This window comes from Halichoerus grypus, chromosome 8 (assembly GCF_964656455.1).
Source record: "Halichoerus grypus chromosome 8, mHalGry1.hap1.1, whole genome shotgun sequence".
NCBI lineage: Eukaryota > Metazoa > Chordata > Mammalia > Carnivora > Phocidae > Halichoerus > Halichoerus grypus.
The window spans coordinates 101,652,070-101,679,836 of NC_135719.1; the positions used below are offsets into that span (position 1 = coordinate 101,652,070).

At 34.7% G+C, this 27,767-nt stretch overlaps 1 protein-coding gene across 3 annotated transcripts in view; it reads right to left on the bottom strand.

Annotated features, from left to right (window-relative positions):
• MDGA2 (MAM domain containing glycosylphosphatidylinositol anchor 2) overlaps nt 1-27,767 on the bottom strand; it is a 797,037-nt gene that overhangs the window by 100,094 nt on the left and 669,176 nt on the right. For all 3 annotated transcript variants that reach the window (XM_078053641.1, XM_078053640.1, XM_078053642.1), the window contains one exon: nt 22,312-22,581. In XM_078053641.1, the coding sequence (XP_077909767.1) occupies nt 22,312-22,581 (270 nt within the window). The remainder of the gene's footprint in view (nt 1-22,311; nt 22,582-27,767) is intronic.

Sequence of the window (27,767 nt, forward strand, 5' to 3'; positions counted from 1 at the left end):
TCATAATTTCATTTGAGCAGGGATCTGCCATACAAAGTCAAAATTCTTTATTAATACAATAAAAAATTAATAAACATGGTGTAATCAACAAATATTACTAATAATAGATCCATTTAGTTACTGCCAAGGACTCTTTCAATTAGGTTTTTTGGTTTTTAAAAACAGCAATTATTTTATGAAGTTAGCTGGGTTAGAAAGCTATCTCTGGAGATTCAAGTAGATCTGCATATGCAATTTATTCTATTTATATTTTTTGATATAGTCTGTATAAAATACTTATCATAACACTGGGGAAATAGATTTAAATAAATATTAATTTCTTACTGTATCCCCTCCCACAAGAAAGAAAGGAAAGGAAAAAACTCTCTAGGAAGAGTTCCATACTTGGTTTCATTGTAATGGTAGAAGCACAGGAAATTGACGTAATTTTAAAACTCAACTGGACAAATTTAAATGAATGCCCATTTATTTTCTTTAGACTTTAATGAAGCAATATTTCAACACAATTGAATCACCTCTGACCTAGAAAACAAAATATTTATACAAAGTAGTTATTGGCTTGCACACCAAATATATATATTGTCTTGGGTAATATAAAATAAATATATGTATTTACCAGATAACATTTCAACTTAAATGAATAACACCTTTAACTCTAAAACTCTGAGTGTACTTTGTCAGAAATGATGCAAAATATGAATAATATGATTTCTTTTTTTCCAAGCAGGTTTAGATTAGGATCTGGTCCAAAAATTTTAAAAGATGACTCGGATTTGATGAAACTATTACCTTTCACATTTGGCATGTAAATAGGAAAGAAATTGCTAAGGGTTTAGAGAAAGTTTAGAAATGAAACTTACAAATCCACTGATATTTTACAAGGAAATATCTAAGTAATTGTTATGTGTATAAAAACCACATGTTCAGGCACCTGGGTGGCTCAGCTGGTTAAGAGTCTGCCTTTGGCTCAGGTTGTGATCCCCGGGTGCTGGGATCAAGTCCCGCGTGGGGTTCCCTGCTCAGCGGGGAGCCTGCTTCTCTCTCTCCCTCTGCCCCTCCCCCAGCTCGTGCTCTCTCCCTCTCTCTCTCTCTCTCTCAAATAAATAAAAACAAAACAAAACAAAACAAAACAAACCACATGTTCTAAAGAAAAATAATGTGGAGAGGTCCTCCCAAAATAAAGATGGCTGATTGTTGGTAGAGGAGAGACGTGTATGAACAGAAAGGAGAAAAGGCTCTGTACTTTAATTACTCCCTTTGTATACCATAGAGCTTGCCCACCACCCTGTCCAGTATTTGAGACACATATGAAAATTATACATCTGGGGCTGATGTTTAAAAGTTATTCTACTATAATTTACCACTACAACCAAGGACTCTTGGAGAAAGAAAAATCTTAAGGGACAAAAACTGTATCTCAAATTTATATAGGAATTTGCAGTTTACAAAGTACTTTCACAAATATTAACTTATTTTAGTCTTCACAGAGTTTGAGAAGGGCAAATATGCAAAAGGATATTACTTGGCTTGAGCTGCAAATCTTGAGAGTTAATATGAACATCATAATTACTTAACTAATGCAGACTATTTTCCTTGCCTGGTTTGCAAGATCATCCCTTAAAAAGATCTGAATGAACATTTTGTGAGAAGGAAGAGGGGTTACACCATTCACCTAAATATACAAAGAAAGCTGGTGTTCAAACACAGCATCTGATTGCTACCTTCCTCAATGTATATTATTTCAAGAATGGTAGGATAAAATGAAATTATTAGAAATCTCTCTCTTTAGAAACATTGCAGGAAATACTCCCAAGGCAGAGAGAATATAAAGCTATTTTGCTTTGTTTTATATTTAAAAATTTTCATGTATACATAGTACATGTCAATTGTCAGTGGGTGAGAGAAGCACAAGGTCAAGGTAGCTATCTGGAGCGCTACATTTGGCCCTGCCACAATGATGGATGCAGGGTGATTCTGTGCTTCTCTTTTGTTGGTAGGTGAAGGTCTCTAGGATATCCCTTCAAGACTTATACCACTTCTTTCATATATTACAATGATGCCTATCAATGAGCTAACTCTAGAATAGGTATGTATGTATGGTGGCATAGGGAACAGAGACAAAATTGAGACTGCAGGAGAAATTACATAGATATCATTAAATTTCACAACACAAAAGCAGATTTAGAAATAGAAAATGATTCAGTGTGTATGGTGTCCAGTCCCTGGGATAAACACAAACTTCCTATTTTGTACCTTGTTTGCTGACCAACAAGTGTACCTTGTTTGCTGACCAATTTTATTTCCCTGGTTCATCCTATACATCCTACACCTAAGAAATACTGCTGGAGAATCAAATCAGTGAAATATCTAGCAACCATTTATTTAGGAAGCCAACTGCTAATTCTCATATGGTCCAGAAAGGAAACAGAAATACTATCTACATTCCCCTTCAATATGCAAGGAGAGTATTTATGAGCCAATATATGGAATAACCAAAAATCTCTGTTTATATACTATACCCATATTTTTATAAGCTTCCAGACTTTTCGCTTGCTTTTTCTGGAAACCCCTAAAAGACTTCTCACATGTAACCCAAAAGCCAATCACTTCAGGCCTTCCTGTCCTTCCTTTCTTATTCCAGCTTCCATCAAAGAAACAGTCAGTTCCCTTAAGGTGGTGTACAGTGTGAGGAAATTTTATGCAAATCGGAATTATGTAACTGAAACCGTGTGTGAAACAAATACCAATGTACAAAATTTGCAATGGAGTGTGTCTAAAAGGGAAAAAATCCCACTGATGATGTAATTGTAGAGATTCAATTTATTTTTGTTCAGTCTTGTAATTTCAGACACCGAGGGATTTTTTTATTCTCTTCATATACCACAAATACATCTGGATAAATGACTTCTCATGAAGACCCCACTGGGGTCTTCCTATTCATAATTTTGTAAACCTGCTTCTAGTGTTCTTCTACCTGGTCACAGAAAATATTCCAATCGTGGCTTCTAAAGTGTTAGAAGAAAGCTTAGTTTAGGGAATAAAACCGTTCTTTCTTGGAGTAAGGAAAAATTAATGCTTGATCTCTCCTAGACAAAAGTAAGAGTTTTCAAGGCACTTCTGTTGCTAGGTTTCACTGTTTGTCAGTCACTATGTGAATCAACTTGCACACATTATGTTTTGTTTTGTTTTTTAAAATGCACAATCCCCTGCAGGATGAGAATCTTATCATTTTCTTCTTACAAAAGATAGAGATCTTAAACAGCTTGCCCTGTAGTAAGCAACCATCCAGTAACAGAGCTACATTCTGAATTCATGCGATCCAAAGCCCCTTTTTTGTCCTAACATCCAACATCCCTGGAAATGGTCGCTCACAACCAAGTGTGTCTGGCTGACGGGGTCAGTGGGGCTAATATTCAGGCTCTATTCCTCCTGCAACTGCTTCTGTGGTGACATAGGAGTCACATCTGTTCACGAAAGAGGACTTGTCCCCTAATTCACACACAAATATTGTACAGGCTGGTGGGTTTCCTGATGTCACTTCCACTAATCTAAGAAGTATCCCTGCTTTCCTCCTCCATCCACTGAGTACAGAAACTGAAACCACAATTTACCCCTGGTACTCAACCAGATTTGTCATGCTATATTGCAATCTGAGAATATTATCAACTCAGGACCTCATAAAGATAAGGACTGACAAAATCTCTAGAATGAGAGTTATCTGTATTTTGTGAAATATTTAGCTCTGGAATAATGAATATACAGTAAGCTGCAAATAAATGTGCTCATTTTTTCCTAAAGTTATACATTCCCTAAAAACTTTACAGTGCCAAATATCTTAAAGCCTTGTGTTCGCTTAAAGGACCATTGGCTGGGGCGTGCGCACGGAGGGGGCACAGATGGATGAACTGACCCAGTGGCTCTCAGGCTGAGACAGCTGAATGTTCAATGGTGTACTTATAGACCACATTAACTTCTTGGCAAGTGCTGTTGCTGCACATGTGGGTGGTCCATTGCTGAATATGAATGTGCTGAATATCATTTAGGCAGGGAGCAAGAGGTGTTCAAGTGAGTTGGAGAGGAGCCCGGAAGGTACGCTGTTTATCTTCTAGGAACACTTACTTTCTCCAAAACATATAACTTGAATTAATAAAGTGGATTTAGATGTGAATAAAGGAAACTAGTTATTGAAACTGAATCACCGTGCCTCTCTAAGAATAACTAAAAGATCTGTGAATATGACTCCTAGCACAGGAAAAAGATTAGAGCACAAATAACTGTTCTTATCATATTGCTAAGAAGCACTGGTCTGGATCTGACCGCAAGGCGGGTATCTGCCTGCAGTCAGATCCTGAGGCTTCTAATCATAACTGTCATATTAGAGTTCTTCTGAAATAGACAAAGTTCATTAGAATGATGAAAGAAGGGGATTTTTTAAGTTATGCTTACTTAAGTAATGTAAAATTGTAAGACTTTGGTTTTATCCTCTGGTCTAAAACCTGAAAAGAATTTATAAAAAGAAAACCTCTATTGACTTTTTCGATTTAAGGCTCTGTCACAAAATCTCTCTTGAGAAAAGACGATGGATAAGGTTGTGAGCCATCATCTGTGGAATCTCTCTCCTAACCACTTTGAGTCTGGTTTTTGGCATGCCTTTGCAACAAGTTTTGCACTGTTCTCATCCATTAATCATCCCTTCAGGGTGACAAACAGAGGCAAGGTGCTTAAACAGACACTTGGAAGTTTGGGAGTTGGCTTTGATTCCACTGAACTAAAAAGCCCTTTGATTCTTTCAAAGATTGGTTTTATTACCACCCAATATCTCACGAAAAATCCAACTGTACTAAATACTAAACAGATCCTTTCTTAAGAGCCTATTATTTTCTTAGTGATAGAAATACTAAATATATAACATTCATACACATATGTGTCATTTCTACATTTGGGTTTCTCTGTTTTATTCTTCTCTGGTTGTCATTGAAATATTATGAGAACTCTTTTCTCTCAGGGGAAACTATTTGTGATTTCAGACTGTTTCTTATCCTCTGCAAACTGGATCTAATGCCTGCCCGAAATAACATCAGGAAACTGTGAGAAATAGTTTTGGAATCCGACAGGCTAACCTTGTTAGGTTATCTCTGTCCTCCCTTCACTCTACCCAGCAGTCACAGTCTTGCTTATAAAATGGTAACCCCACAAGAACCTCAAAACCTGATTCATACCTCTTCATTTAACTTGTATGTATGACCTTTGTAACCAACATATTAGGTTGTTCTATATTCTTAATGTAACAGCTGCTATCTCTTAAACTAAGGGACATAATTGAAAAACGATGATAGTGGTTATCATGGGAAGGGGAAATCTGTGAAGATAATCAGTTTAGTGTCTCCATCTAAAGGAGAGTAATTTAGAGGTTAGTGAAGGAAAAAGGAACAAAGAATTTTTGAAGAACAATCAATTTTTAAAATTACCTTAAATATATTAACATGATATGGATTAGGAAAATTATATCCATGATAACATTAAAAAGAACAAGCACCTTCATATTATAAAATACCTCCTTATTCTCAACCCTACCTTAGTTGGCAAATATCATTCATTTATTTGGTAATACTTAACTGAGGTATAATGTACATACAATAAAATGCACACATTTTAAGTGCAGATTTTGATGAGTTTGGAAAAATATGTATTATTAGGTAATCACCATCCTAATCAAGATATAGGAGATTTCCATCACAATGCCCCTTTGTAATCAATCAATTCCACTCAGTCTCAGCCAAACAGAATCTAGTTTCTCTTACTAAAGGTTAGTTTTGCCTATTCAGGAATATTGTATAAATGGAATCATAAGTAATGCACTTTTTATGTCAGGTTCTGATAGAAAACATACTGAGTGAGTTTTTGAAATCCATCCATCCATATATTGTGTTTACCAGTAATTTTTTCCTTTTTTTCCATTTTTATGACTGAGTATAATTCCATTTCATGAGTACATCGTAAGTTGTCTATCCATTCACTTGTAGATGGATATTTGGATTGTTTCTAGTTGGAGGCTATTACAAATAAAGCTGCTATTAAAGTTTGTGCATAGGGGAGCCTGGGTGGCTCAGTTGGTTAAGCGTCTGCCTTCTGCTCAGGTGTGGTCCCAGGGTCGTGGGATCAAGCTCCGGGTCAGGCTCCCTGCTCAGTGGGGAGTCTGTTTCTCCCTCTCCCTCTGCCCATTCCCCCACTCATGCTCTTTCTCTCTCTCTAATAAATAAATAAATGAAATCTTTAAAATAATTAAAAAATAAAGTTTGTGCATAATATTTATATAGGCATCTGCCTTCATTTCTGTTGAGTAATCATCTAGGAATTGAATTGCCACATTGCTTGGTAAATGCATATTTAAATTTGAGAGGCAGATGAGCTATTTTCAAAAAAAGTAATCTCATTTGACATTCCCAGGAGCAGTGTGTGATAATTTCAGTTATTCTACAACCTCACCAACACTTGGTATTGTCAGTCTTTTTTTAACTTTAGCCATTATAATGTGTGTGTAGTGTTATCTCATTGTGGTTTAAATTTCATTTCCCTGGTAACTAATGATAGCAACCAGTTTTTACACAATTATTGGTCAACTATATGCTCTTTTGTGCAGTGTCCATTCAAGTTTTTTGTTAATTTTTTAATTGGACTATTTGTCTTATTATTGGGTTTTAAGAATTACTTATATACCCTGGATACAAACCTCTTGTCACATATTTTCTTCTACCCTTGTCTTGCCTTTTTATGTCTTAATGATGTCTTTTGAAGAGCAGAAAGTTTTAATGACCTCTGATGTATTATTCTTTAATAACTGGTGCTTTTATTTGTTCACTTTCTAAGAAATCTTTGCCTATTCCAAATTTGCATAGATTTTCTTCTATGTTCTATTCTAGAATTTTACAGTTTTAGTTTCCTATATTTACATCTACAGTCTATCTTTAAGTTAATCTTGTGGACAGTGTAAGGTATTGTTTATGACTTATTTTTTCCAATATGGATATCCAGTTCTAGCACAATTTATCCAGAAAACTATCATTTCTGCAATGGATTATGCCAGTGACTTTGAAAAACTCAGTTGACCTTACATGTATCATATATGCAACCATAGAGGTCTATTTCTTCATTCTTTATCTTGTCTGATTGATCCTTCCTTGTGTTTATAAAAAACCCACACTATCTTGATTATTGTGGTTTTACAGTAAGCCTTGAAATCAGGTAGTATGAGACCTCCAACTTTATTCTTTTTCCCCAATAGAGATCTAACTATTGGTGGAACTCAGTTTTCCAAATAAAAAGTAGAGTAAGATTTTCAATTTCCATCAAAAAAAGAAAAAAGAAAAAAAAAACACTGGTAATTTTGTTGAGATTGCATTGAATCTATAGATTAATTTGGAGAATAAGTATCAAAATGATATTGATTCTTCCATTCCATGAATTTGGTATATTTCTCCATTTACTTAGGTCTTGTTTCAGTTCCCTGAGCAATTTTTTTTTATTATTTTTCAAGTGTATATCTTGTGCATATTTTATTAAAATTATTCGTATTTTGATGTCATCAGAAATGGTGTTTTTTACATTTCAATTTCAAACATTTATAGCTATTATAAATTATTGATTTTATGTATTGTATTTTTATACAGAAATGATTGATTTTGTATCCTATGCTATTGCTAAATCATCTTATTAATTCAAGTAAGATTGTCCACAAAAATAACCATATGATTTGAGAATAGAATTATTTTTACTTCTTCCTTTCTGGTCTTTACTTCTCTTGTGTAGTGATAAAGACCTGCAGTATAATATTTGTGGAGGATAAGAATTTTTTAGTTTTTTTTTTAAGATTTTGTTTATTTATTTGAGAGAGAGAAAGAGAGAGAGCAAGCACAAGGTGGGGGGGTAGGAGCAGAGGGAGAGGGAGAAGCAGACTCCCCACTGAGCAGGGAGCCCAACATGGGGCTCAATCCCAGGACCTGGGGATCATGACCTGAGCTGAAGGCAGATGCTTAACCAACTGAGCCACCCAGGCGCCCCAAGAGTGAGTATTTTTGTCTTATTCCTAACCTTATAAGGAAAATGTTTGGTCAGCATATTATATAGCTTAGTGAACATTCCTTGTGCACAAAGTTTACAACTTTGGGTATAATGATCTATAAATGTCAATTAGTTTAATTTGTTTGATAATATAGCTCAGATCTTCTAAAACATCAGTGATTTTCTGGGTACATATTCTATCAATTATTCATAGATAGATGTTAAAATCTTCAGCCATAATTATGGAATAGTCTATTTCTCCTGGCACTTTTGTATTTATGAACTTTGCACAGCTCTATTATTAGAAACACACACATATTTGTAACTATTATGTCTTTCTATAAATTCCTCTTTTATGATTTTTAAATGTCCCTTTTTAATTCACAACTTTTCTATGTCTTTAAGTTTATTTTGTCTGATAATAATACAACCATGTTAGTTTTCCTGTCTGCTGTTTGCATGTTGTGTTCCTCCATTCTTTTCCTTCCCACTTCTTTGTGTCTTTGTATGTAATATGTGTTTCTTATAGACAGCAGGGTGCATCTTGTAAAGAACTTGCTTTTCTTTTTTTTAATCCAGTACCATGATTTCTGATAACTAACTGGAGTGTTAAATTCATTTACATTTAATGTAATTATTGGCATAATTGGGTTAAAGCTTACTATCCTACTCTTTATTTTCTTTGTCCCTTCAATGTTTTTATTGTTCACATATTGCTCTTTTCCTATGATATTTTGAGTAAATTCATGTACATTTTAATTCCTTTGATGTACCACTTTTTAAAAAACTTCTTAGAAGTTTCTGTATGACTAAAACTATGCAAATTTAACTTACTGATTCTGTTTAAAGTCAATATTACATCACTTTATATATCATACTTCACATTTCATGATTTTCTGAGGTCCCTATTCACTTCTCACTGCACAAATGTTATAAATTTATAACTATATAATTCAAATTAATCCCATCATTTATGCTACTGTTGTGATATTTTAGTTCTAAATATGTTATAAACCTTAATAATTTTTTTTGTTTGTTTGTTTTGCTTCAAACCAAGGATTGACAGACTTTTCCTTAGAGGGCTAGAGTGTAAATACTTTAGGCTTATGAGCTATAGGATTGTTGTTACAACCACTCACTCACTTCTCCTGTTGTAGCATGAAAGTAGCCATAGACAATACATAAACAAGTGGGGAAGGCTATGTTCCAATTAATCTTTATTTACAAAAATCAGTTGGCTGGTCTCCAAGCTGTAGTTTGCTGATCACTCTTTGTATGGCTGTTTATTATGGAAATTAGAAGGAAAAAGAAACATAGTCTTTTATCTTTACCTACTTATTTCCTGGATCTGATCCTCTTCATTTCATTTTTCCACAGCTTTATTGAGATATAATTGGTATACAAAAAACTGCACATAATTAATATATACAGTTTGTTAATTTTGGACATACGTATACCTTGTGTTACCAACACCACAACCCAGGTAATACACACCCATCACTTTCAAAAGTTTCTTTGTATGAGTGTGTTTGCATGAGTGTGTGTATGTGTATGTGAGTGTATGTGTTAAGAGTCCAGAAATGAACTCACTCATGTAAGTCATCTGATCTTTGTCAAGGGTGCCAAGAATACATTTTGAGAAGATAGTCTCTTCAATAAATGGTATTGAAAAAACTGGATATCCACATCCCAAAGAATGAAATTGAACCCCTGTCTTTCACCATACATAAAAATGAACTCAAAATGGATTAAAGATTTAAATGTAAGGTCTGAAACTATAAAATTCCTAGAGGAAACATAGGAGGAAAGACTCTATTTATTTTTATAGATTCTGGTTTCCACTGATAACCTTTCCCTTTAGTAGGAAGAGTATCCTTTGGCATATTTTATGGTACAGTTTTGCTGACTACTAATTCTCTAGCTTTCATTGTTCAGAAAAATAGAGTTGATGCTATTTTTTTTAAAGTATGTTTTCACTGGATATATATTTTAAAGAATTTTGAAGATTTAAAGATGTTGTTCCATTGTCTTCCAGCCCACATTGTTTCTAATGAGAAGGTAACTGCTATGTGTATCATCAGAATGTCATTTTTTATTCTGGCTGCTTTTTGAAGAATTTTTTTTTGTCCCATTCTCATTCTCTTCTTTTAGAACTTCAATGACATCCATTTTAGACCATTTTATATTATCCCCCAGGTTCTTAAGTCTCTTTTCTTTAGTCTTCATTTCTTTTTCTACCAGATTGTATCAGCTCTTTCAATTTGTCTTCAATTTCACTGACCCTTCAGCTCTTAAGCCCATCCAGGTAATTTTCCATTTCAGTTATTGTAGAGTTTTAGTTGCAGAATTTGCATTTGGTTCTTTATTAGAGGGTTTTTTTCCCCCCTCTTATCCATTTGCTCACAAATACTTCATTTATCTTTAAATCTTAGAACATATTTTCCTTGAATACTTTGAAATTATTAATAATAGCTAGTTTTTGCTGTACCCAACATTTGGGCTATCTCAGGACTCCTTTTTAATAGACCATTGTTATTCTTAACTAAGAGTAACATTTTCCTATTTTCTTTATGTGTCAATAATTTTTATTGTTTATTGAGCATTATAGTAATAAATTATAATTGTTATTACTACATTATTAGTAATAAATATAACATTACATATGATATAACATTAAATATTACAGATAACTGAACATGCTCTTTTCCTCTGAGGAGTGTTGTGTTTATTCTACTGGGTAATTCAGTTACCTGATGACCACCTGATACTTTTGTATGCTAGCTTTTTACATTTTATGGGTGAGATCAGTGGAGAACATCGGGTGTTTCCCAAGCTCTTCTAACTTGGTGGGATTCGACTTCTAAATTCTGCCTGCCCAGGAATCTTATCAGGGCTTGATGTTAGCCTTTGTCAGGGAGTATCTAGACTAAACCCTTCCTCTCAAACATGACCCTTATTTCCTAAGGCTTAATCATTCTGATATCCCACCAGGATGTCTGGAATTTTAAGGAGGTATATATTATTTTGCTGAAATCCTAGCTTCCTCCAGCACTGCTTGAATTCTACTATCACTTTTCGACTCTGAACCCAAATAGCAGAAAATGCTAAGCCTCATATAGTTTCACCTTGTCTGTGTAGCCCAATCCTCAGGTAAAGACTAATATGGAATCCACACAAACTCCCATTACCTTTCCTCTACATAGCCCTATCTGCTCCCGTGCTCTACCCTGTAGATAGTCCCTTGTGCTGCCCCAAACTTTAATATATATTTCCCCAGGCCTGCCAGAAATCTGTGCTCTGTTTGGACTCCAGCTCAGGATGCTCATATATGGCATACGTCCCTAGACAGAGAGCTAGACTGATAATAGGGCTCACCTCATGAGTTTGCCATCTTACAGGAATTATGTCCCTAGACAGAGAGCTAGACTGATAATAGGGCTCACTTCATGAGTTTCCCATCTTACAGGAATTACCCCTTTTCCTCCTAAAAACTGTCACCTCATAGAATTTGTCTAATTGTATGGTTGTACATAGTATACAGGCTGGTCCTATAGAAGATAGTAAAAAGGCTGGTCCTACTCATTTTTACCAGGTAACTTTCAAGAGTTTAGCAAAGCTAAATTATAATGTTCAATGGTTTTTAAAAGAAGATGTCATATATATATATATATATGACATCAGTATCATTCAGCTATAAAACAGAATAAAATGTCACCTTTGCAACAACATGGATGGACCTAGAGGGCATAGTGCTAAGTGAAATAAGTCAGTCCAAGAAAGACAAATACCATATGATTTCACTCATATGTAGAATTTAAGAAACAAAACAAACAAAAAAAGGGACAAACAAAAAAACGGACTCTTAAATACAGAGAACAAACTGGTGGTTGCCAGAGAAGAGGTGGGCAGGGGGATGAGTGAAATAGGTAAGAGTGCACTTATCATGATGAACAATGAGAAATGTACAGAATTGTTGAAACAATTGTACACCTGAAACTAATATAACACTGTATACTAATTAGCCTTCAATTTAAAAAAGTAGGAATTTTTAAAGACATGGGTTGTATAGTGTGTGTATTTTAAAGACATGGTCAACATATGGTTAAGTATATGATACTGCTTAAATTAGAAATGAAAGAAAATTAGTATAAAGAAAAAAACTGACAAATATTCTGTAACATATAAACAGAGTCAAAAAGTGGCCCCAAATTTTAAAGTATAATTAGTATAATTTAAGCAATGTGTTTAATTTAACCCGGATGAAAATTCACATATGAAATTTAAACTTAAAAATTTTTTCTTCTCTTCTTATGGCTTCATTCACTCATTCATTCATTCATTCATTCAACAAGTGTTCATTAATAGTATTCACTGTGCCAGGAACTCCTCCAGGTCCTGGGGGGAGGACTTCTATTTATACTTTTGCTTCTCTTCTCCCCATCTCTTAAAATTTCACATTATATTCGTATTCTCTATTGCTGCTTTTTGGGAAGGTTTCTAAACCAGATATTCCAGCTAACCTACTCATTCTTTGGCTGTGTCTATTCTGTATATTTACACTAGTCACTTACTTATTTATTTTAGCAATTACATTTTTTTATATCCGTTATCACCAAGTGATTTTTCTTCATTGCTAGTTTTCTTCCTTCTATTTCTTATATCATCCCTGCTTTCTCTGAAGATGTTGTTTTGTGGTAATTATAATAGTATTGTTTCTTATTACTCCCATCTATTGTGAAATGGATTATTTTGTTTTCTTTATTTCATAATAATTTTGTTTTTGATTGTGCATATTTTTTTCCTAAAAGACCCCTAACTACCTTGTCTGATATTGTCTATAAGGGTGAAATAGCCTAGTTGCTTGTTTGTGCTCCTCTGGGAAAGGGGAAGAGTGCTTCAGGTCAGAGAGATTCTGGTTTCAGCATCAGTCCCATGATTCTCTATCTTCCCATCCTGGTCCTCCTCAGGGATTTTCTCCCTCCAGTATCCCCAGTTTCCAATACCTCAATTCCAGGTACTGTCTCTGGGGAGTTGTCTGTTGAAAAGGTCAGGGGAGGGGGACAGGGGAAAGAAAAGAAGAAATGCAGGAGCCGGCCATCTTGGCTGACCTCACCACTCTACACTGTCTACCCTCCGCCAGGCTCTAGTTCTCTTTCTCAATTCTCCCTCTAGTGTTTCAAGTCAGAGTCTGCTTTCTTGCCCTATGGTAATGTCAGGTAATAATCCATCTAAAATAATATACAAAGGAAGAAAAAAAACCACCTCACCTATAATACAAAGTCCTCTCTCAAATTAGCTCCAAAATGTCACTAGCTTCTACTCCAGCTTGATTGTCTCATCACACATCTGTCTCTTGACCAGAGCTCAGGTGTATATTGATTACTGACAATATTTCTGCAATCAGTTATCCTTCCTCCCCCACTTTTTATGGTGGTATTTTCATTGTTATATTACCAGGATAGAAAGCAGAAAGTTTGCTTACCTATGGCTAAATCTGAAAATCCGTCCATCTTAAATTTATATGATTGTACTATTTTGCTGCTGTCACACTGATTAGCTTACTTGGTACTCCTAAAATTACGTTTTATGGGAAGCATGTCTTCCGTTCTACAGATAAAGATGCCATGGCCACAAAGCATTCAATGGCCTACACAAGGCTGAACTGTTAGACATTTTTAACATCTTTCAGTCAATGAAGAACTATCTTTATATTTAGTTACCAAGAAGGAAAGACAGCCACATTCACAATACATTATCCAGAAAGTTCCACGCAGACCATGAGAGTTTGTTTTCTTTGCTCCTTGCTATAATTTGATACTGTGATTTCTGACATGGTATGGCATTTATGATTGTGACAGGCTGTATTAGTCTGCATGCACTGCCATAACAAAATACCATCAGCTAGATAGCTTAAACAACCAGACATTTATTTTCTCACTGTTCTGGAGGGTGGAAGTCCAAGATCAGGGTGCCAGCATAGCCAATTTCTGGGGACTGCTCTCTTCCGAACTTGCAATGGCTGTCTTCTCAATGTGTTTTCACATGACATGAAACAGCAAGGGAGCAAGGTCTCTGGCATCTCTTCTAATGGGGGTACTAATACCATTAGGAGAACTCCACTCTCATGACCTCATCTAAACCTACTGATTGATCTCCCAAAGTCCTCATCTCTAGACAATAGACTCTGAAAAACAAACTGAGGGTTCTAGAGGGGAGGGGGTGAGAGGATGGGTTGGCCTGGTGATGGCTATTAAAGAGGGCATGTTCTGCATGGAGCACTGGGTGTTATACACAAACAATGAATCATGGAACACTACATCAAAAACTAATGATGTAATGTATGGTGATTAACATAACAATAAAAAATTAAGAAAAAAAAAGTCCTCATCTCTAAATATTATCACATTGGGGCACTGTATGTATCTGGGGGAGGGAGAGCTGCAACATATGGATTTTTGAGGGAAGCAACTCAGTCTATAGCACAAGCCATCCCTAGTTTGAGTCTTATATCCTGCTTTTAGTTGCATGTATACGTTTACCTCTTTCTTTTTCTGGTTCCAAGATGTGGTCAACTTACTCTATGTAGGTCAGTCTCTCAGCTATGCTTCCCTCCCTCGACCCAGGGCCAAATTTTCTGACTTTGATGTTTAACTCTTTCAAATCTACTTTAATTTTACTAAATTCAGTTAATTTCCATCCTTATCAAATTCTTTACCCCCTGTGGGGGGACTTAACTTGAACTTTATCTCTGGTCAATTAGACCAGATAGTGTGTTATAGTGAATAACAGTGTGTGTCATTCAGAAATTAGTGTATCAGATGAGAATCATGACTTTCTTAGTTTGTCTACATTTTAAACTACCTGTGAATAATGAAATATAAGTGCATGAAATTATCTGGAATTGCTCTTTTATTTTGCAATGTTTTATTTTGGGTCCAACAATAGGCTTTTGATGACCACACTGCTTTAAATCTTTCATTGGAGGAATTGCATGATTTTATAATGAAGAAAATGAGTAATGAGAGAATTTAAGGAAGAATCAAACTTCTACATCAAACTAAATACAATAAAAATTTTAATTGAAGTTTTTCCTTAGGTATAGTGTGAAATATAGATTATTCATGAAATGTTTACTAGAGGAAAAAAATAAAATTTGTCTAAAATATTGTGTAAATTAGATCCTAGACTAAAGTAAATATTTTGGTATAATTTTTGCTTAGTGATAGTGTTGACTTCCTTTATTAGTATTCACATTTTTATTTCTGCTTTTTCAGATTCAGCTTGGACTCACCTACATTTTATCTAGCTTAATTATTAAAAAATTCCCTTAGCACCACTAATAAAAGAGTCACTGAGGTGTGTCAAAAAGAGCTTGAATTTACAATCGAAGGCACACATTTTATTTTTGGCTTCCTGAGCCTTTGTCAGCCGAATCTGTCAAAGGAGGGTGACACCACCTCTTCCACACAATTCACAGGATTGTTTGAGATGAAAAAGATATAAGTGGAATCAATTTACACACTATAGAATGTTACACATTAAGAGTTGTTAGCACATATGATGCATTTTCTCTTTAAAAAATAGCTATAACTCATAATCTGGCTGAAACATTGGGATCTACTAGTTTATCTATTATAATAAATAAAATTCTAATAAATGTAATAAAATTCTGCCCTGAAAAATATTTGATTTTACATGCAAGTTTCTTACCTTTTAGAGTTATTATAGGAATTAAAAAAATTTATTTATTTATTTAAGAGAGAAAGGGGGGGGAGAGAGAGAGAGAGAGAGAGTGAGCCCACACGGGCGGAGGGGGAGGGGCAGTGGGGGGAAGGAGGAGAGAAATCTCAAGCAGACTAGCACCAAGGAGCCAGAGGTGGGGCTCCATCTCATGACCCTGAGATCATGACCTGAGCCAAAACCAAGAGTCTGACACTTAACCAACAGAGTCCCCCAGGCGCCCCAACTTATCACAGGAAATTGTACTAGATATTTTTCCAATTTCATTTGCTCTTACTTCTGATAGTTGTTCATGATTTATCCATAATCTTATGTTGCTCATTTTTATATATTCATAAGAAATTAAGTATCTGGCTGAATAGAACAAACATATGCATTGCCAGGGAATAAAATATATTTTCTATCTGGACAGTATATAATTCAATCTGACATTAGAAAAAAAGAATAAAATATTTTGATATTTTGATTTGGAGTCAAATCTGATTTGGTTGTTATTTCTTCCTCTTCATTCTTCAAAACTAAGCAATGCTAGAGTCCTCCAACAATATTTTCTCCTGTCTTGGGCAATATTATAGCTCCCAATCAACCTGAATTTCTTTGTATTCACTGAGTGATAACATGTACTCCCTTTCATAAAACTTTCTCATCTTTGCCTTATTTGTTCTCTAGAATCTAATTTTAGTTCTGTGTCTGATCTGCTGTTGCTGAACATGGAGAAAATAGTAGTTCTAATATGTAAATCTGAATATTGTAATATACCAAAAGGAAAACTGTGCACAATCCTAGCACAAATATTTCCAAACTAGAGGTGAAATTAACAATCACAGGCAAATTTTTGCTTGGTAAAACCCTATTTGCCATATTTATTTATTTATTTTTGTTTATTTTATTTTATTTTATTTTATTTTATTTTATTTTATTTAAAGATTTTATTTATTTGACAGAGAGAGACACAGCGAGAGAGGGAACATAAGCAGGGAGAATGGGAGGGGGAGAAGCCGGCTTCCTGCAGAGTGGGGAGCCCGATGTGGGGCTCGATCCCAGGACCCTGGGATCAAGACATGAGCCAAAGGCAGATGCTTAAAGACTGAGCCACCCAGGCGTCCCTATTTACCATGTTTATTGAAAGATATTAAATTGAAGGATTTCTTTAAATATTGCCATAGATAAAGCAGTTAGTTACCTTTATATGTAGGTTGTATTTAAAAAAAGATACTCCTTGTGGCAGAAAATGCTGGTATTTGTGGCAGAGAGACCCTATATTGACTTCCAGTGATTCTTATCTCTGGTTTCATGTTTTTCTGTGTAATTCTTTCCTACTGAAAGAGGGAAGAAACTGATGGATGTCACTTCAGTAATTATGTTATAATATAAAAATTTCATCCTAGCTGACCAGAGCACTAGAGGTTCTTCTTGCTGGCCTGATGAAGTAGACATCCATGTTGGGAAGCCCACATGACAAAGAATTACAGGTGGTCTCTAGGACATGCAGGTATCTTCTAGGACATGAAAGTGGCCTCAGCCAGCAATGAATAAAACACTTGGGTCCTCTACATACAACCATAAGGAAATTAATTCTTTCAATAACCTTAATAAGTTTGGACATGATTCAACTTCCTGTCTGAAGGTGAGCCTCCAGATAAGAACATTCCAGCCAACACTTTGATTGCAGCCTTGTGAGACCCAGAACAGAGGATCTAGCTAAGCCATGCCTGGACTTCTGACACACAGAAGTTGTGAGATTATAAATGCGTGCTCTTTCAAGATGCTCAGTTTTTAGTAATGGGTTAGGCAGCAATAAGTAACACAGTACCCTCAATTCCATTGCTCATCAATAGAATATATTATGAAGTCTCTGATTAAACATATTCTTGTCTTTTCAAATTATTCTAAGACCTCAATTGCCACGGTTCCTGAAAAGTTGCCTGTCAGTAATGGCGTTAAGTATTCCAGGGATAAAACCTAGATTTTCCTTGAAAATCTCCATTTAATTCCATTGCAATATTTTCAATTAAGGCAATTTAAAATATATATGAGCAAGTGTGATATAATCTTAGAATAAAATCTATACTCCATAGCTTTTATTGCAGATACACCAATAGGATTATCTCCAATGAGATGCAAGTAGAAAGGGTATCTAAAACTACTCCTTTTTTTTTTTTTTTAAGATTTTATTTATTTATTTGACAGAGACAGCGAGAGCAGGAACACAAGCAGGGGGAGTGGGAGAGGGAGAAGTAGGCTTCCCGCTGAGCAGGGAGCCTGATGTGGGACTCGATCCCAAGACTCTGGGATCATGACCTGAGCCGAAGGCAGCCGCTTAACGACTGAGCCACCCAGGCGCCAAAAACTACTCCTTTTTAAGGAAGTTTCCTTAAAAAGAGGTAATTCACTGAAATGTAGAAGTAATTAGCTGGGACTTCAGTAGCCATTAGTGCTATAAGAAGTGCCATCTACTGATGATGATTGAACAATACGATGGAAGAGACCCGAATCCCTGAAGACTTTGTGGAAGAGCCATTATGTTAGTTTCTGAAATGATACTTCAAGGCTCAACCTGAGTGTAATAATTTTCTATCTTGTTCAAATCACGGTTACTTGGAGTTTTACTGATACCTTCAGATACTTGAAAAATAATAACATACATAATTAATTTGTGAATTATAAAATAATATAGTATTACAACCTACACATCTCTAGTTGGCTGAGGAGCAAGAACCAAAATGACCCTAGTAAAGGCATACACAAGGGTCACTATAATCTAGTAGTGGAATACACAAAGGGCTAGTATTTAAGAATAAAGTAATATGTGAACAAAGGCAGAGAGTCTTGAAAATGTGTAATGATTTGGTGGCAGGCGGCATGATCTAATTTGACTAGAGTTGGCGTAACTGGTAGGATTGAAGGACAGATGATTTTATATATTCTATTTGGGATATTAATGAGTGATTTGAAAATTCATGACAATTAATTTATATATCACCTACAGGCCATGAAGATCATCAACATTTTCCAGTAAGAGTAAGACACATTTTCTAGGAAAATAAAGTCCCACAGTATAAAAAATGGACTGAAAGGGAAAGAGGCTGAATATTCAGATATCAGATAAAAGTCTACTGTAATATCCCAGATAAGAGAATATAAGGCTATACAAGTGCAATAGGGATAAAAATAAAATGATAGATTCAAAATACCAAACAAATATACAACTGATAAAACTTAGAAACTGACATGATGGTGAAAGATTTCTGGGAGAAAGTATTTATTATTCTATTTCTGGTGTCTACCCTAGTACCCAGCAATTAGTAGTTACACAGTAAATAATTGTTAAATATTTTCCAGATTGCAAAACTTTCATCAGAAAGGAGACAATACATATAGGTTGTTTCATGTGTAATTATACTTTGTAGTTATGCAATAAAAATTCTTATAGAGTATATATTCACTGTTACCCGTTAAAGAAAACACTATTCCTTTAATATGTTTCATTGAAAAGAATCTAAAATTGTCTCCATTGATCAAATTTCTAAATGGTTTATAAGTCTAAATTTTATATAACTGTGTATATATACTTCCTGGAACTTGTAAAAATTCTCCATAGAAAAACATGATAAATGGTGTTTAGGTTCCTACCATTGTTCACAAAGCTTACTTAAACCATAAAACAAACAAATAAAACTATGCTTATCTTTACCATAATGATATTAGTAAATAAAAGAAATGCAAATACACTGTATTTTGTGGTATTATAGTTAATATTTTCTAACATGGACAGTGCGCTACAAGCCAGGCTGTTCACTGTTCCCAAAATATCTTTGCTTACCTTCTTCTTTTCCTTTGCAGGAAAATATTCTCACACCCTGACCTCTCAGTAAACACAACCCCACTCACCTACTCCATATACTCCCACACAACACACACACATGATATAACTGGGAAAAGGAGGTGTGAATTTTTTAACTTTCCTGGGAGCGAAAGTAAATATAAATCTGAGGGCTGCCATTGCCTTTTAGTTCAATTCTGTACATTTTGATGCATAGTGAGATCAAGTTCACTTTTGAGTGACTGTAAAAACTTCATGACTAGTGGAAGAGGGATCTTGAATTTGATAAAATAGCTATAATAATTAAAAAATTAAAATTTTCTTAATTTGGCTGTCAGGAAATAAATAGAATTGTCTTCAAAGATCTGTTTTGTGGGTAAAGAATATATGCATAAAGAATATATGTCTTCTTGTATATATCCTATTCCTTAGTTCCCTCAGTATAGCTTCAAAGGGTTTTGAATTGTGGGAAATTCATAAGGATTACTAACTGTGATGTATTTTAATAGAAGAAATAAATGTCTTTTTGAAGTTTCTTTGAGACCTCTGATCATTGATTTCTTTATACAACTGACCCTTGAACAACAGAGATTTGAACTACATGTGTCTACTTACACATGGAGGTTTCTGGTTTTGTTTTTGTTTTTGTTTGTTTGTTTGTTTTTACAGCACAGTACTATAAATGTATTTTCTCTTTCTCATGATTTTCTTAATAACATTTTCTTTTCTCTAGCTTACTTTATTGTAAAAATAAGGTATATAATACATGTAACATACAAAATATGTGTTACAAGACTATATCATCAGTAAGGCTTCTGGTCAACAGTAGGTTATTAGTAAAGTTTTGGGGGAGTTAAAAACTATATGAAAATTTTTGACTATATGGGGAGTTGGTGCTCCAAACTCCTGTGTTATTCAAGGGTCAAATGTTTATTTTCCCAGATTATACAATACTTGGAACTTAAATATTTCTGTTTTTCTTCAAAAATATATTAGATTGTATGTGGAAATATTGAAACAATGAGGCTGACATGAAGATAGAAAAATGCGCACAGTAGACAAATCAATTCTTGGGTCTATTTCCTCTCCTTTTGTGGGGCAACCCCTAACAGGTTTATTCCTTTCTGGAGCTATCAAAATCTACTTACTACACCCCATGGATCTTGAATGGGAAAATGGTGTCTTCTGGGAAAACTGTTTCTTCTGGTCTTATCTTCTAGTTCAGAAAATAGGATTTGGGTCACATAATAGAGAACAAATGAAAATCTTACAGAGGTAGCATGATCTAAACTAGCCTAAAGTTAGAAAACAATGTCAACAACAACAAAAAAATTAGAATGTATATAAGTCCCAAAAGTTTGAAGAAAGGGATGTAGTTAATTTTATGGAGTGTTTTTGTTTTGTGGGTTAATGAAAAAAAGGTGACCTATTTCTACCAATAAGTAGAAAACAACTACCTTTGAAAGATTCTTATTGTTTTGGGACAATAATAGGTAATTAAACAATGAAGTACATCATGCCATTTAAATTACTCTATAGAATAATACACTACATTTTCTTTCCCTTGTAAATATTCCTAGGATAAAAATTAGCAGTGAGGTCACCATGTAAGTAGTATTGTCCTAGGGACTTCTGGTTTTGTTTGAATAGTTCATTTTAAGAATCAAAGTAGAAATCTTTAATTTCAACTGAATGTTGATAAAAGGGATTGCAAAATCAAGAGGTGGTAAGGATCCAGCAAAGGGGACATCTTCATATTCTTTGGTTAGTCCATTACATTTTACCTATCTAATATCACATTTCAGGAAGCAAAAATATCTCAAGGTGATTCATGTTTAGAAAATTTTCTTATAAGAACTTATGAATAAAAATTTATATTACCCATGAACAAGTTTTAATTAAGTCTGAAACACTTTAATCATAATATTTACAACTGCTTTTCAGATAATACACAATGTCCAGTTTCTTCTTTTACTAGCATGAATACTCCAACTATTAAAACTAACTTTACCAGAACAAAATAATCCTGAAAAGGAATAAAAGGAATATATCCTTTCAATGTATGTCTAAACCCTAGCTCAAAAATCACACAAATTTACCTTAGTATATAGATTATAAAATAATTTACATAATTACCTAAGATTTAATACAGACTTAATATTTCTTTTAATATACTGTAAGATAATGACATCAAAAAGTATTTATTGATACTTCTTTTCTAATTTATTATATGCCAGATACAACTTTATTGCTTTCTGTCTGAATATTTGGTAAGCCAAGGACAAAATTGAGTTTCACCACATAGAGGTAGTAAATAAATAAGAAGAAAAAACACTCTTTCTACTATTAAGAAAACCAAAGCAGGTGTTGGTTAACAAGCAATTTTAGACTTGCAAAAGAAAATATGTATTAATATTTGCAATTTGATAAAAAAAGCTAGTTAAGATTTGTCACTTTATTACTTAAACACTCAAAATAAGCAACCTCTTCACCAAATCTTCTTAAATTCACATAAACTTCTAATTTTATAGGCACATAAACTGCTACTACTACAATAAATTTGCCTTGAAAAGAAATGAGTAACTCTAGCTATAGCAGACAAGCTACTCATAGTATGTTCCATGGATTTGCAAAACACTTTCTTATATTGAAGATCCCTTGATCATATGGTGAAATACTTAGAATCTTACCTGTAACAAGAAAGCTGCATCTCCCAGCTCCAGCTTCATTTATGATGCTGCAATTATAAACCCCATAGTTTTCATTGGAAAGACTCTTCACCGGGTATTCTGTGTACTCTTGAGAGTCAAACTGACCAGTCCGTAATAATTTATTGCCCAAGCGCCACTCATAGGTCAGCACCCGTATTGGATAGGCTCTCAGGACCCGGCAGCTCATAGTAACACTTCGGTCTTGTCCTTGCCGGATCTCCAGAAATGCTGGTTCCACAGCAGGAGGATCTGTAGAAGACATGTTAAAAACAGATGAAACACATGGTTTTCAATAAGCCAAGGGCTATTCTTATTGTGAGAAGCTATTTTTTTTTAAAGATTTTATTTATTTATTTGACAGAGAGACACAGCGAGAGAGGGAACACAAGCAGGGGGAGTGGGAGAGAGAGAAGCAGGCTTCCCACAGAGCAGGGAACCCGATGCGGGGCTCGATCCCAGGACTCTGGGACCATGACCTGAGCCAAAGGCAGATGCTTAACGACTGAGCCACCCAGGTGCCCTGAGAGAAACTATTTTTTTTTTTTTAAGATTTTTAAGATTAAGATTAATTAATTAATTAATTAATTTGACAGAGAGATAGAGAGCGAGCACAAGTAGGCAGAAGGCAGAGGGAGAGGAAGAAGCAGGCTCTCCGCTGAGCAGGGAGTCCAACATGGGGCTCGATACCAGGACCCTGGGATCATGACCTGAGCCGCAGGCAGCCGCTTGATCAACTGAGCCACCCAGGCGCCCTGAGAAGCTATTTTTAAGAACACATCTAGCAACAGGGAAGAGTCAGAGGTGGGTGGAGAACAAACCAGGAATTTCAGCTTGGGATGGGAAATGGGAAACATCATTTACTGACTGTGGGCAGTGAATGAGATTCATTGCTTTAAAAAAGCATTTGCAGGTGAAAGTAGCAGAGTTCATTTTTTTTCTTTCTAGCTACTTCCCAGAACAAAATATCAGGACTATGTTTGGTTTATACTGTCAACAACCAAATGATGTTCTAGGTGGAAAATGCAGAATCTCCAAAGTAGCATAAGACTTTGAAACAGATAAAGCCATTGGTTCATGTCAGTGAATTCTTTTTTTTTTTTTTTTTAAGATTTAATGTATTTATTTGAGAGAGAGAGAATGAGAGAGAGAGAAAGCATGCATGAGAGGGGTGAGGGTCAGAGGGAGAAGCAGACTCCCCATTGAGCAGGGAGCCTGATGCAATGCAGAACTCGATCCCAGGACTCCAGGATCATGACCTGAGCCGAAGGCAGTCGCTTAACCAACTGAGCCACCCGGGCGCCCTCAAGTCAGTCAATTCTAATTATTCCCAGTTTGGCTTCTGAGTATCCCTTATTTAATAGAATAGGTAACTCAAGTATATAATTCATTTTCTAAATTATTTGGTCTGAACTTATTTGACTAAAAGTCATAATATTCATGTGTAAACCGTAAGCAAACTTTACAAATTATACCACAGGTGGACATTCACTGCAATGACTAACTTACCTGTTTTAAATGTTATTTTTTTCTATATTATTAAAATTTGCTATATTAGGTACCTAACCTTTTTGTTCTTGGTGGAAAGATTTCTAAAAAGTGTTACATACTTCTCTCATTATGTAGAATATGCAAAATATAATCCTTTTCTTAATGACTCCTAGTAGTTATATTAAATAACAATTACTTCCTGGGCACTAACGATGGGATTCATTTAATCAAATAAACCATGTGACCACTCAGGACTGCACTGCACAACACTATTGCATCCTTGACTAGATGTGTATGACACCCTCTTGAGTTGTGCAGTATAAAACCCGTACAACTCTACTTGGCATCTCTTCCAACAAGATGCTAAAAGGTTTTAGAAATGCCACACCAAATTTGCCCTCCACTATTCTTTTCATGTTATTCCATCTACGTGTTATACTATCCCTGTCCCTTCTCATTGCCAATCTGTTGACTGACCCTTGCTTCTTTCAACAAATATGTTTAAACTATCTTACTAACTCTAATTTTATTCATAAATTCAATTTTTGAGCTCTTCCTATATAACTGCTAAGAATTTTAAAAAAATGAATGAGAAAAAATTCCTGTCTGCATGTAATTTATGATCTAACACAATAGGCAGATATTTAAATAGCTGATTTACAAAACTGAGGACAAAAACAATTCTCGGGTAGAAAGTAAAGAAGTGAATAACACTATGAAGATTGACCAGGCAAGGCATCTCAAGGAATGTGATACTTGAGCTTTGTCTTCCAGGATATATAGGAAATGGTCAGGTGGGGAAACAATAAGAGAGGATATCCTATGTAGGGAGATTAATATATACAAAGGTAAAGAGAAGATAGAAAGGAGGGGATGTTCAGAGAAGTATAAATGAGTTAGCATAGCTGGTGCACAAAAGGTGCATGAGAACTTGGGAGAAAATAAAGATGGAAAGAAAGACAGGGACTCTATTCAAGGATTCTTGAATGTCATGTTATGGAATTTAGGGTTTATTCTTTTGGTATTGAGGGTCATTAATTTTTTTCTATTGTACCTCATAATCCCCTTCATTTATTTCATCCATCCCCCCCCATGCCCCTATGCCTTTAAATGACATCAAAATGTGGTTGAAAAAGAAGCCCCTACGTCAATTACCAGATTGTTTTCTGCATCTATGAGAAGTCTGTTTCTGTTTTGTTTGTTTCATTTGTCAGATTCCACATGTAAGTGAAATCATATGGTATTCGTCTTTGTTTGACTTACTGCACTTAGCATAATACCCTGTAGGTCCGTCTAAATTTTTTTTAAATGAAGGCTTTATTGACTAAACCGATCTTTTAGAAAGACTATTGTGGCAGATAGGAGGAACATAGACCTCAAAGGGAAGAGTCTGGTTACAGAGAAAATGAGAACATCATTGCTGAAAGCCTGAACTAAGGCAATGTCAGCGAAACCACAAATGATGCTTTAGATAATGAGATGGATAACGGTGTCAGTGACAAAGATGGGGAAAGAAGGAGGGGTAATTTAGGGTACAGTGGACATGTTGGACATGTTGAACTTGTGCACCTGCTAGTCACACAGCAGGGATACCTAGTAGGCAGGTGTTTCTTCATTTCCAAATATATAGGTTATTTTTTTATTGTCTCTTTGTTCTGATTGTTTGCTTAATTGAGTCATGGTTAGAGAAAATAGTCCATATGATTTCAGTTTTCTGAAATTTGTTGAAACCTGATTTATAGCCCAATATATAATTGATTTTTGTTCTATGTATGCTTGCAAAGAAGGAATAGTTTGCAGTTTAGGGATGTGATGTGGTATTGGATCAAGTCTGGCAAATGAGTTGTCCAAATCATCTACATAGTTGTTGGGTTTGTACCGTACTAATTCTACTTGGATTAATTTAGAAGAGTGGTTAAACTCATCCAAAAGGGTAGTAGTTTAAAAACAATTATTATAGTTCTGTCTCCTTTTTGCTTTACATATTTTGAGGTTATGCTACTAGGTACATACAAATTTGAATTGCTTTATTTTATTGATAAATTGAAGCTTTTCTCATTTTGCAATAACCTCCTTCATCTCTATTAAAGTTTTATTATATAAAACTCTATTTTGTCTCAATTAATGAATATAGTTACTCTGACGTTCACTTAGTTAGTAGTTGCATGTTATGACTTTTCCATTCTTTTAAAGTTCCATTATCCTTATATTTTACAAGCATCTCTTTTAAACAGCATGTGGTTATATTCTATTTTTTTAAGAAAGTCTGGAAAACTTTTTATTTTACCCAGAGCACTTAACACTTTATTTACGTTTACTATGACTACTGATATATTTGAGTACAAATGTACCTTCCTGTTTTGTACTTTCTATTAATTTTTGTGATCTTTTTTCTTTGTCTTTTGTCAGATTTAATGGATTACATGATTATTCCAACCCTTCTCCTGCCACTAATTTTAATTCTCTTTTCTTCTCTTAAAACCTTTTGGACATTATTATAATGTTATACCTGCACTATTTTTTAGAATTGTCCAGATATACACTGACTCATTTGCCTTTAATTCCTTCTTTCACTACAGACCTTACAAATCTGTGATCACTTTCCAAATTTTATCTAAAGTACATCATTTAGATTTATCTTTAGTGACCTTTCTGATCTCGATTTTCTGAAAATATATTTTTAACCTATTCTTAAAAGATGTTTTCCTTGTACATAGGATTAGAGATTGGCAGTTATTTTCTTTCAGCATATTAGATACAGTTCTACTGTCTTCAGATGACCATTACTGCTGTAGAGAAGTAAGCTCAAAGTTTCACACTTTGAAGTCACTGTGCTTTTTTTCTACAGCTACTCTTTCAAATGTTTTTACCTTTGATGTTCTACAGGTTCAATATAATGTTTTTAGGTAGAGATTTCTTTGTACTTAACAGTTTGTGATTTGCTGGGCTTTTAAAATCTGTTGATTTAAGTTTGATGTCTTTCATCTAAGAAATTTCTGGAAAATCTCATCATTAGCTCTTAGAATACCTGTGCTTTTTTCTTTCTATCCTCATTTGAGTGTCTTTTGCATTCTGTATTCCATGTCCCGTATACTCTCTTCCAAGTTTTCCATTTCTTGCTTTTCCTGCATTGCATTATGAATAAATTCTTCTGAGCATTAATTCTTTCTTCAGCTCTACTTAATCTGCTAAACCCATCCATTGTGTTTTTAATTACAATAATATAGCTTTCAGTGTTCTGAGTAGTTCTTTTGTATACCTGTTATGCCATTACTTTTATACTTTCTCATTATCCGCCAACATAGTAAGGTTTGTCTCTTATTTCTTTAAACAAAGTAATTGTTTTATACTGTCAGATGTTTCCAGTTATGGTTTTAAGGATGTTTTTCTGTTGATCTTCTCTCAGGGTAACTTGTTTCTGTGTATTCTTGGTTAATTTTGAGTATGTGCTATTCATTGTTCTTTAAAAATATTTATGGGAATTCTTTAATGCCTAAGATGATGTTTCCTTTCTCTAGAGAGATTTGTGTCTACAGACAGCTACTGACCTCAATGTCTAGGATCACATTAATCTAAGTTCATGGATTAAGGTTTTACTTTAATCATCCAGGTGATATGAATTTGAGTTAAAAATCCAGATAAGAGGCAATTTGTGATTGTAACATAAAGTATGTGCTCCCACATCACCCCTACCTTGCTCACTTCAAAGGCAAGTTTCTTAGAAGTAGGAATGTGTAGACTGGGTTTACTTCTACTTTACTGTTACCCTATGGATACAGTCCTTTGAGTTCCAACTTCTGTGGGTAAAATTTTCCCCCAGGATATACTCTGGGTTTGGAGTTCTGCACCCCTTGGCCAGAAATGCCATCAACACTGAAGCTTAAATTTGCCCTTGTCAGCAAATGCCCTCAGGGCAAAATCAGCCTCATTGTCTTGCTTTCTTATAA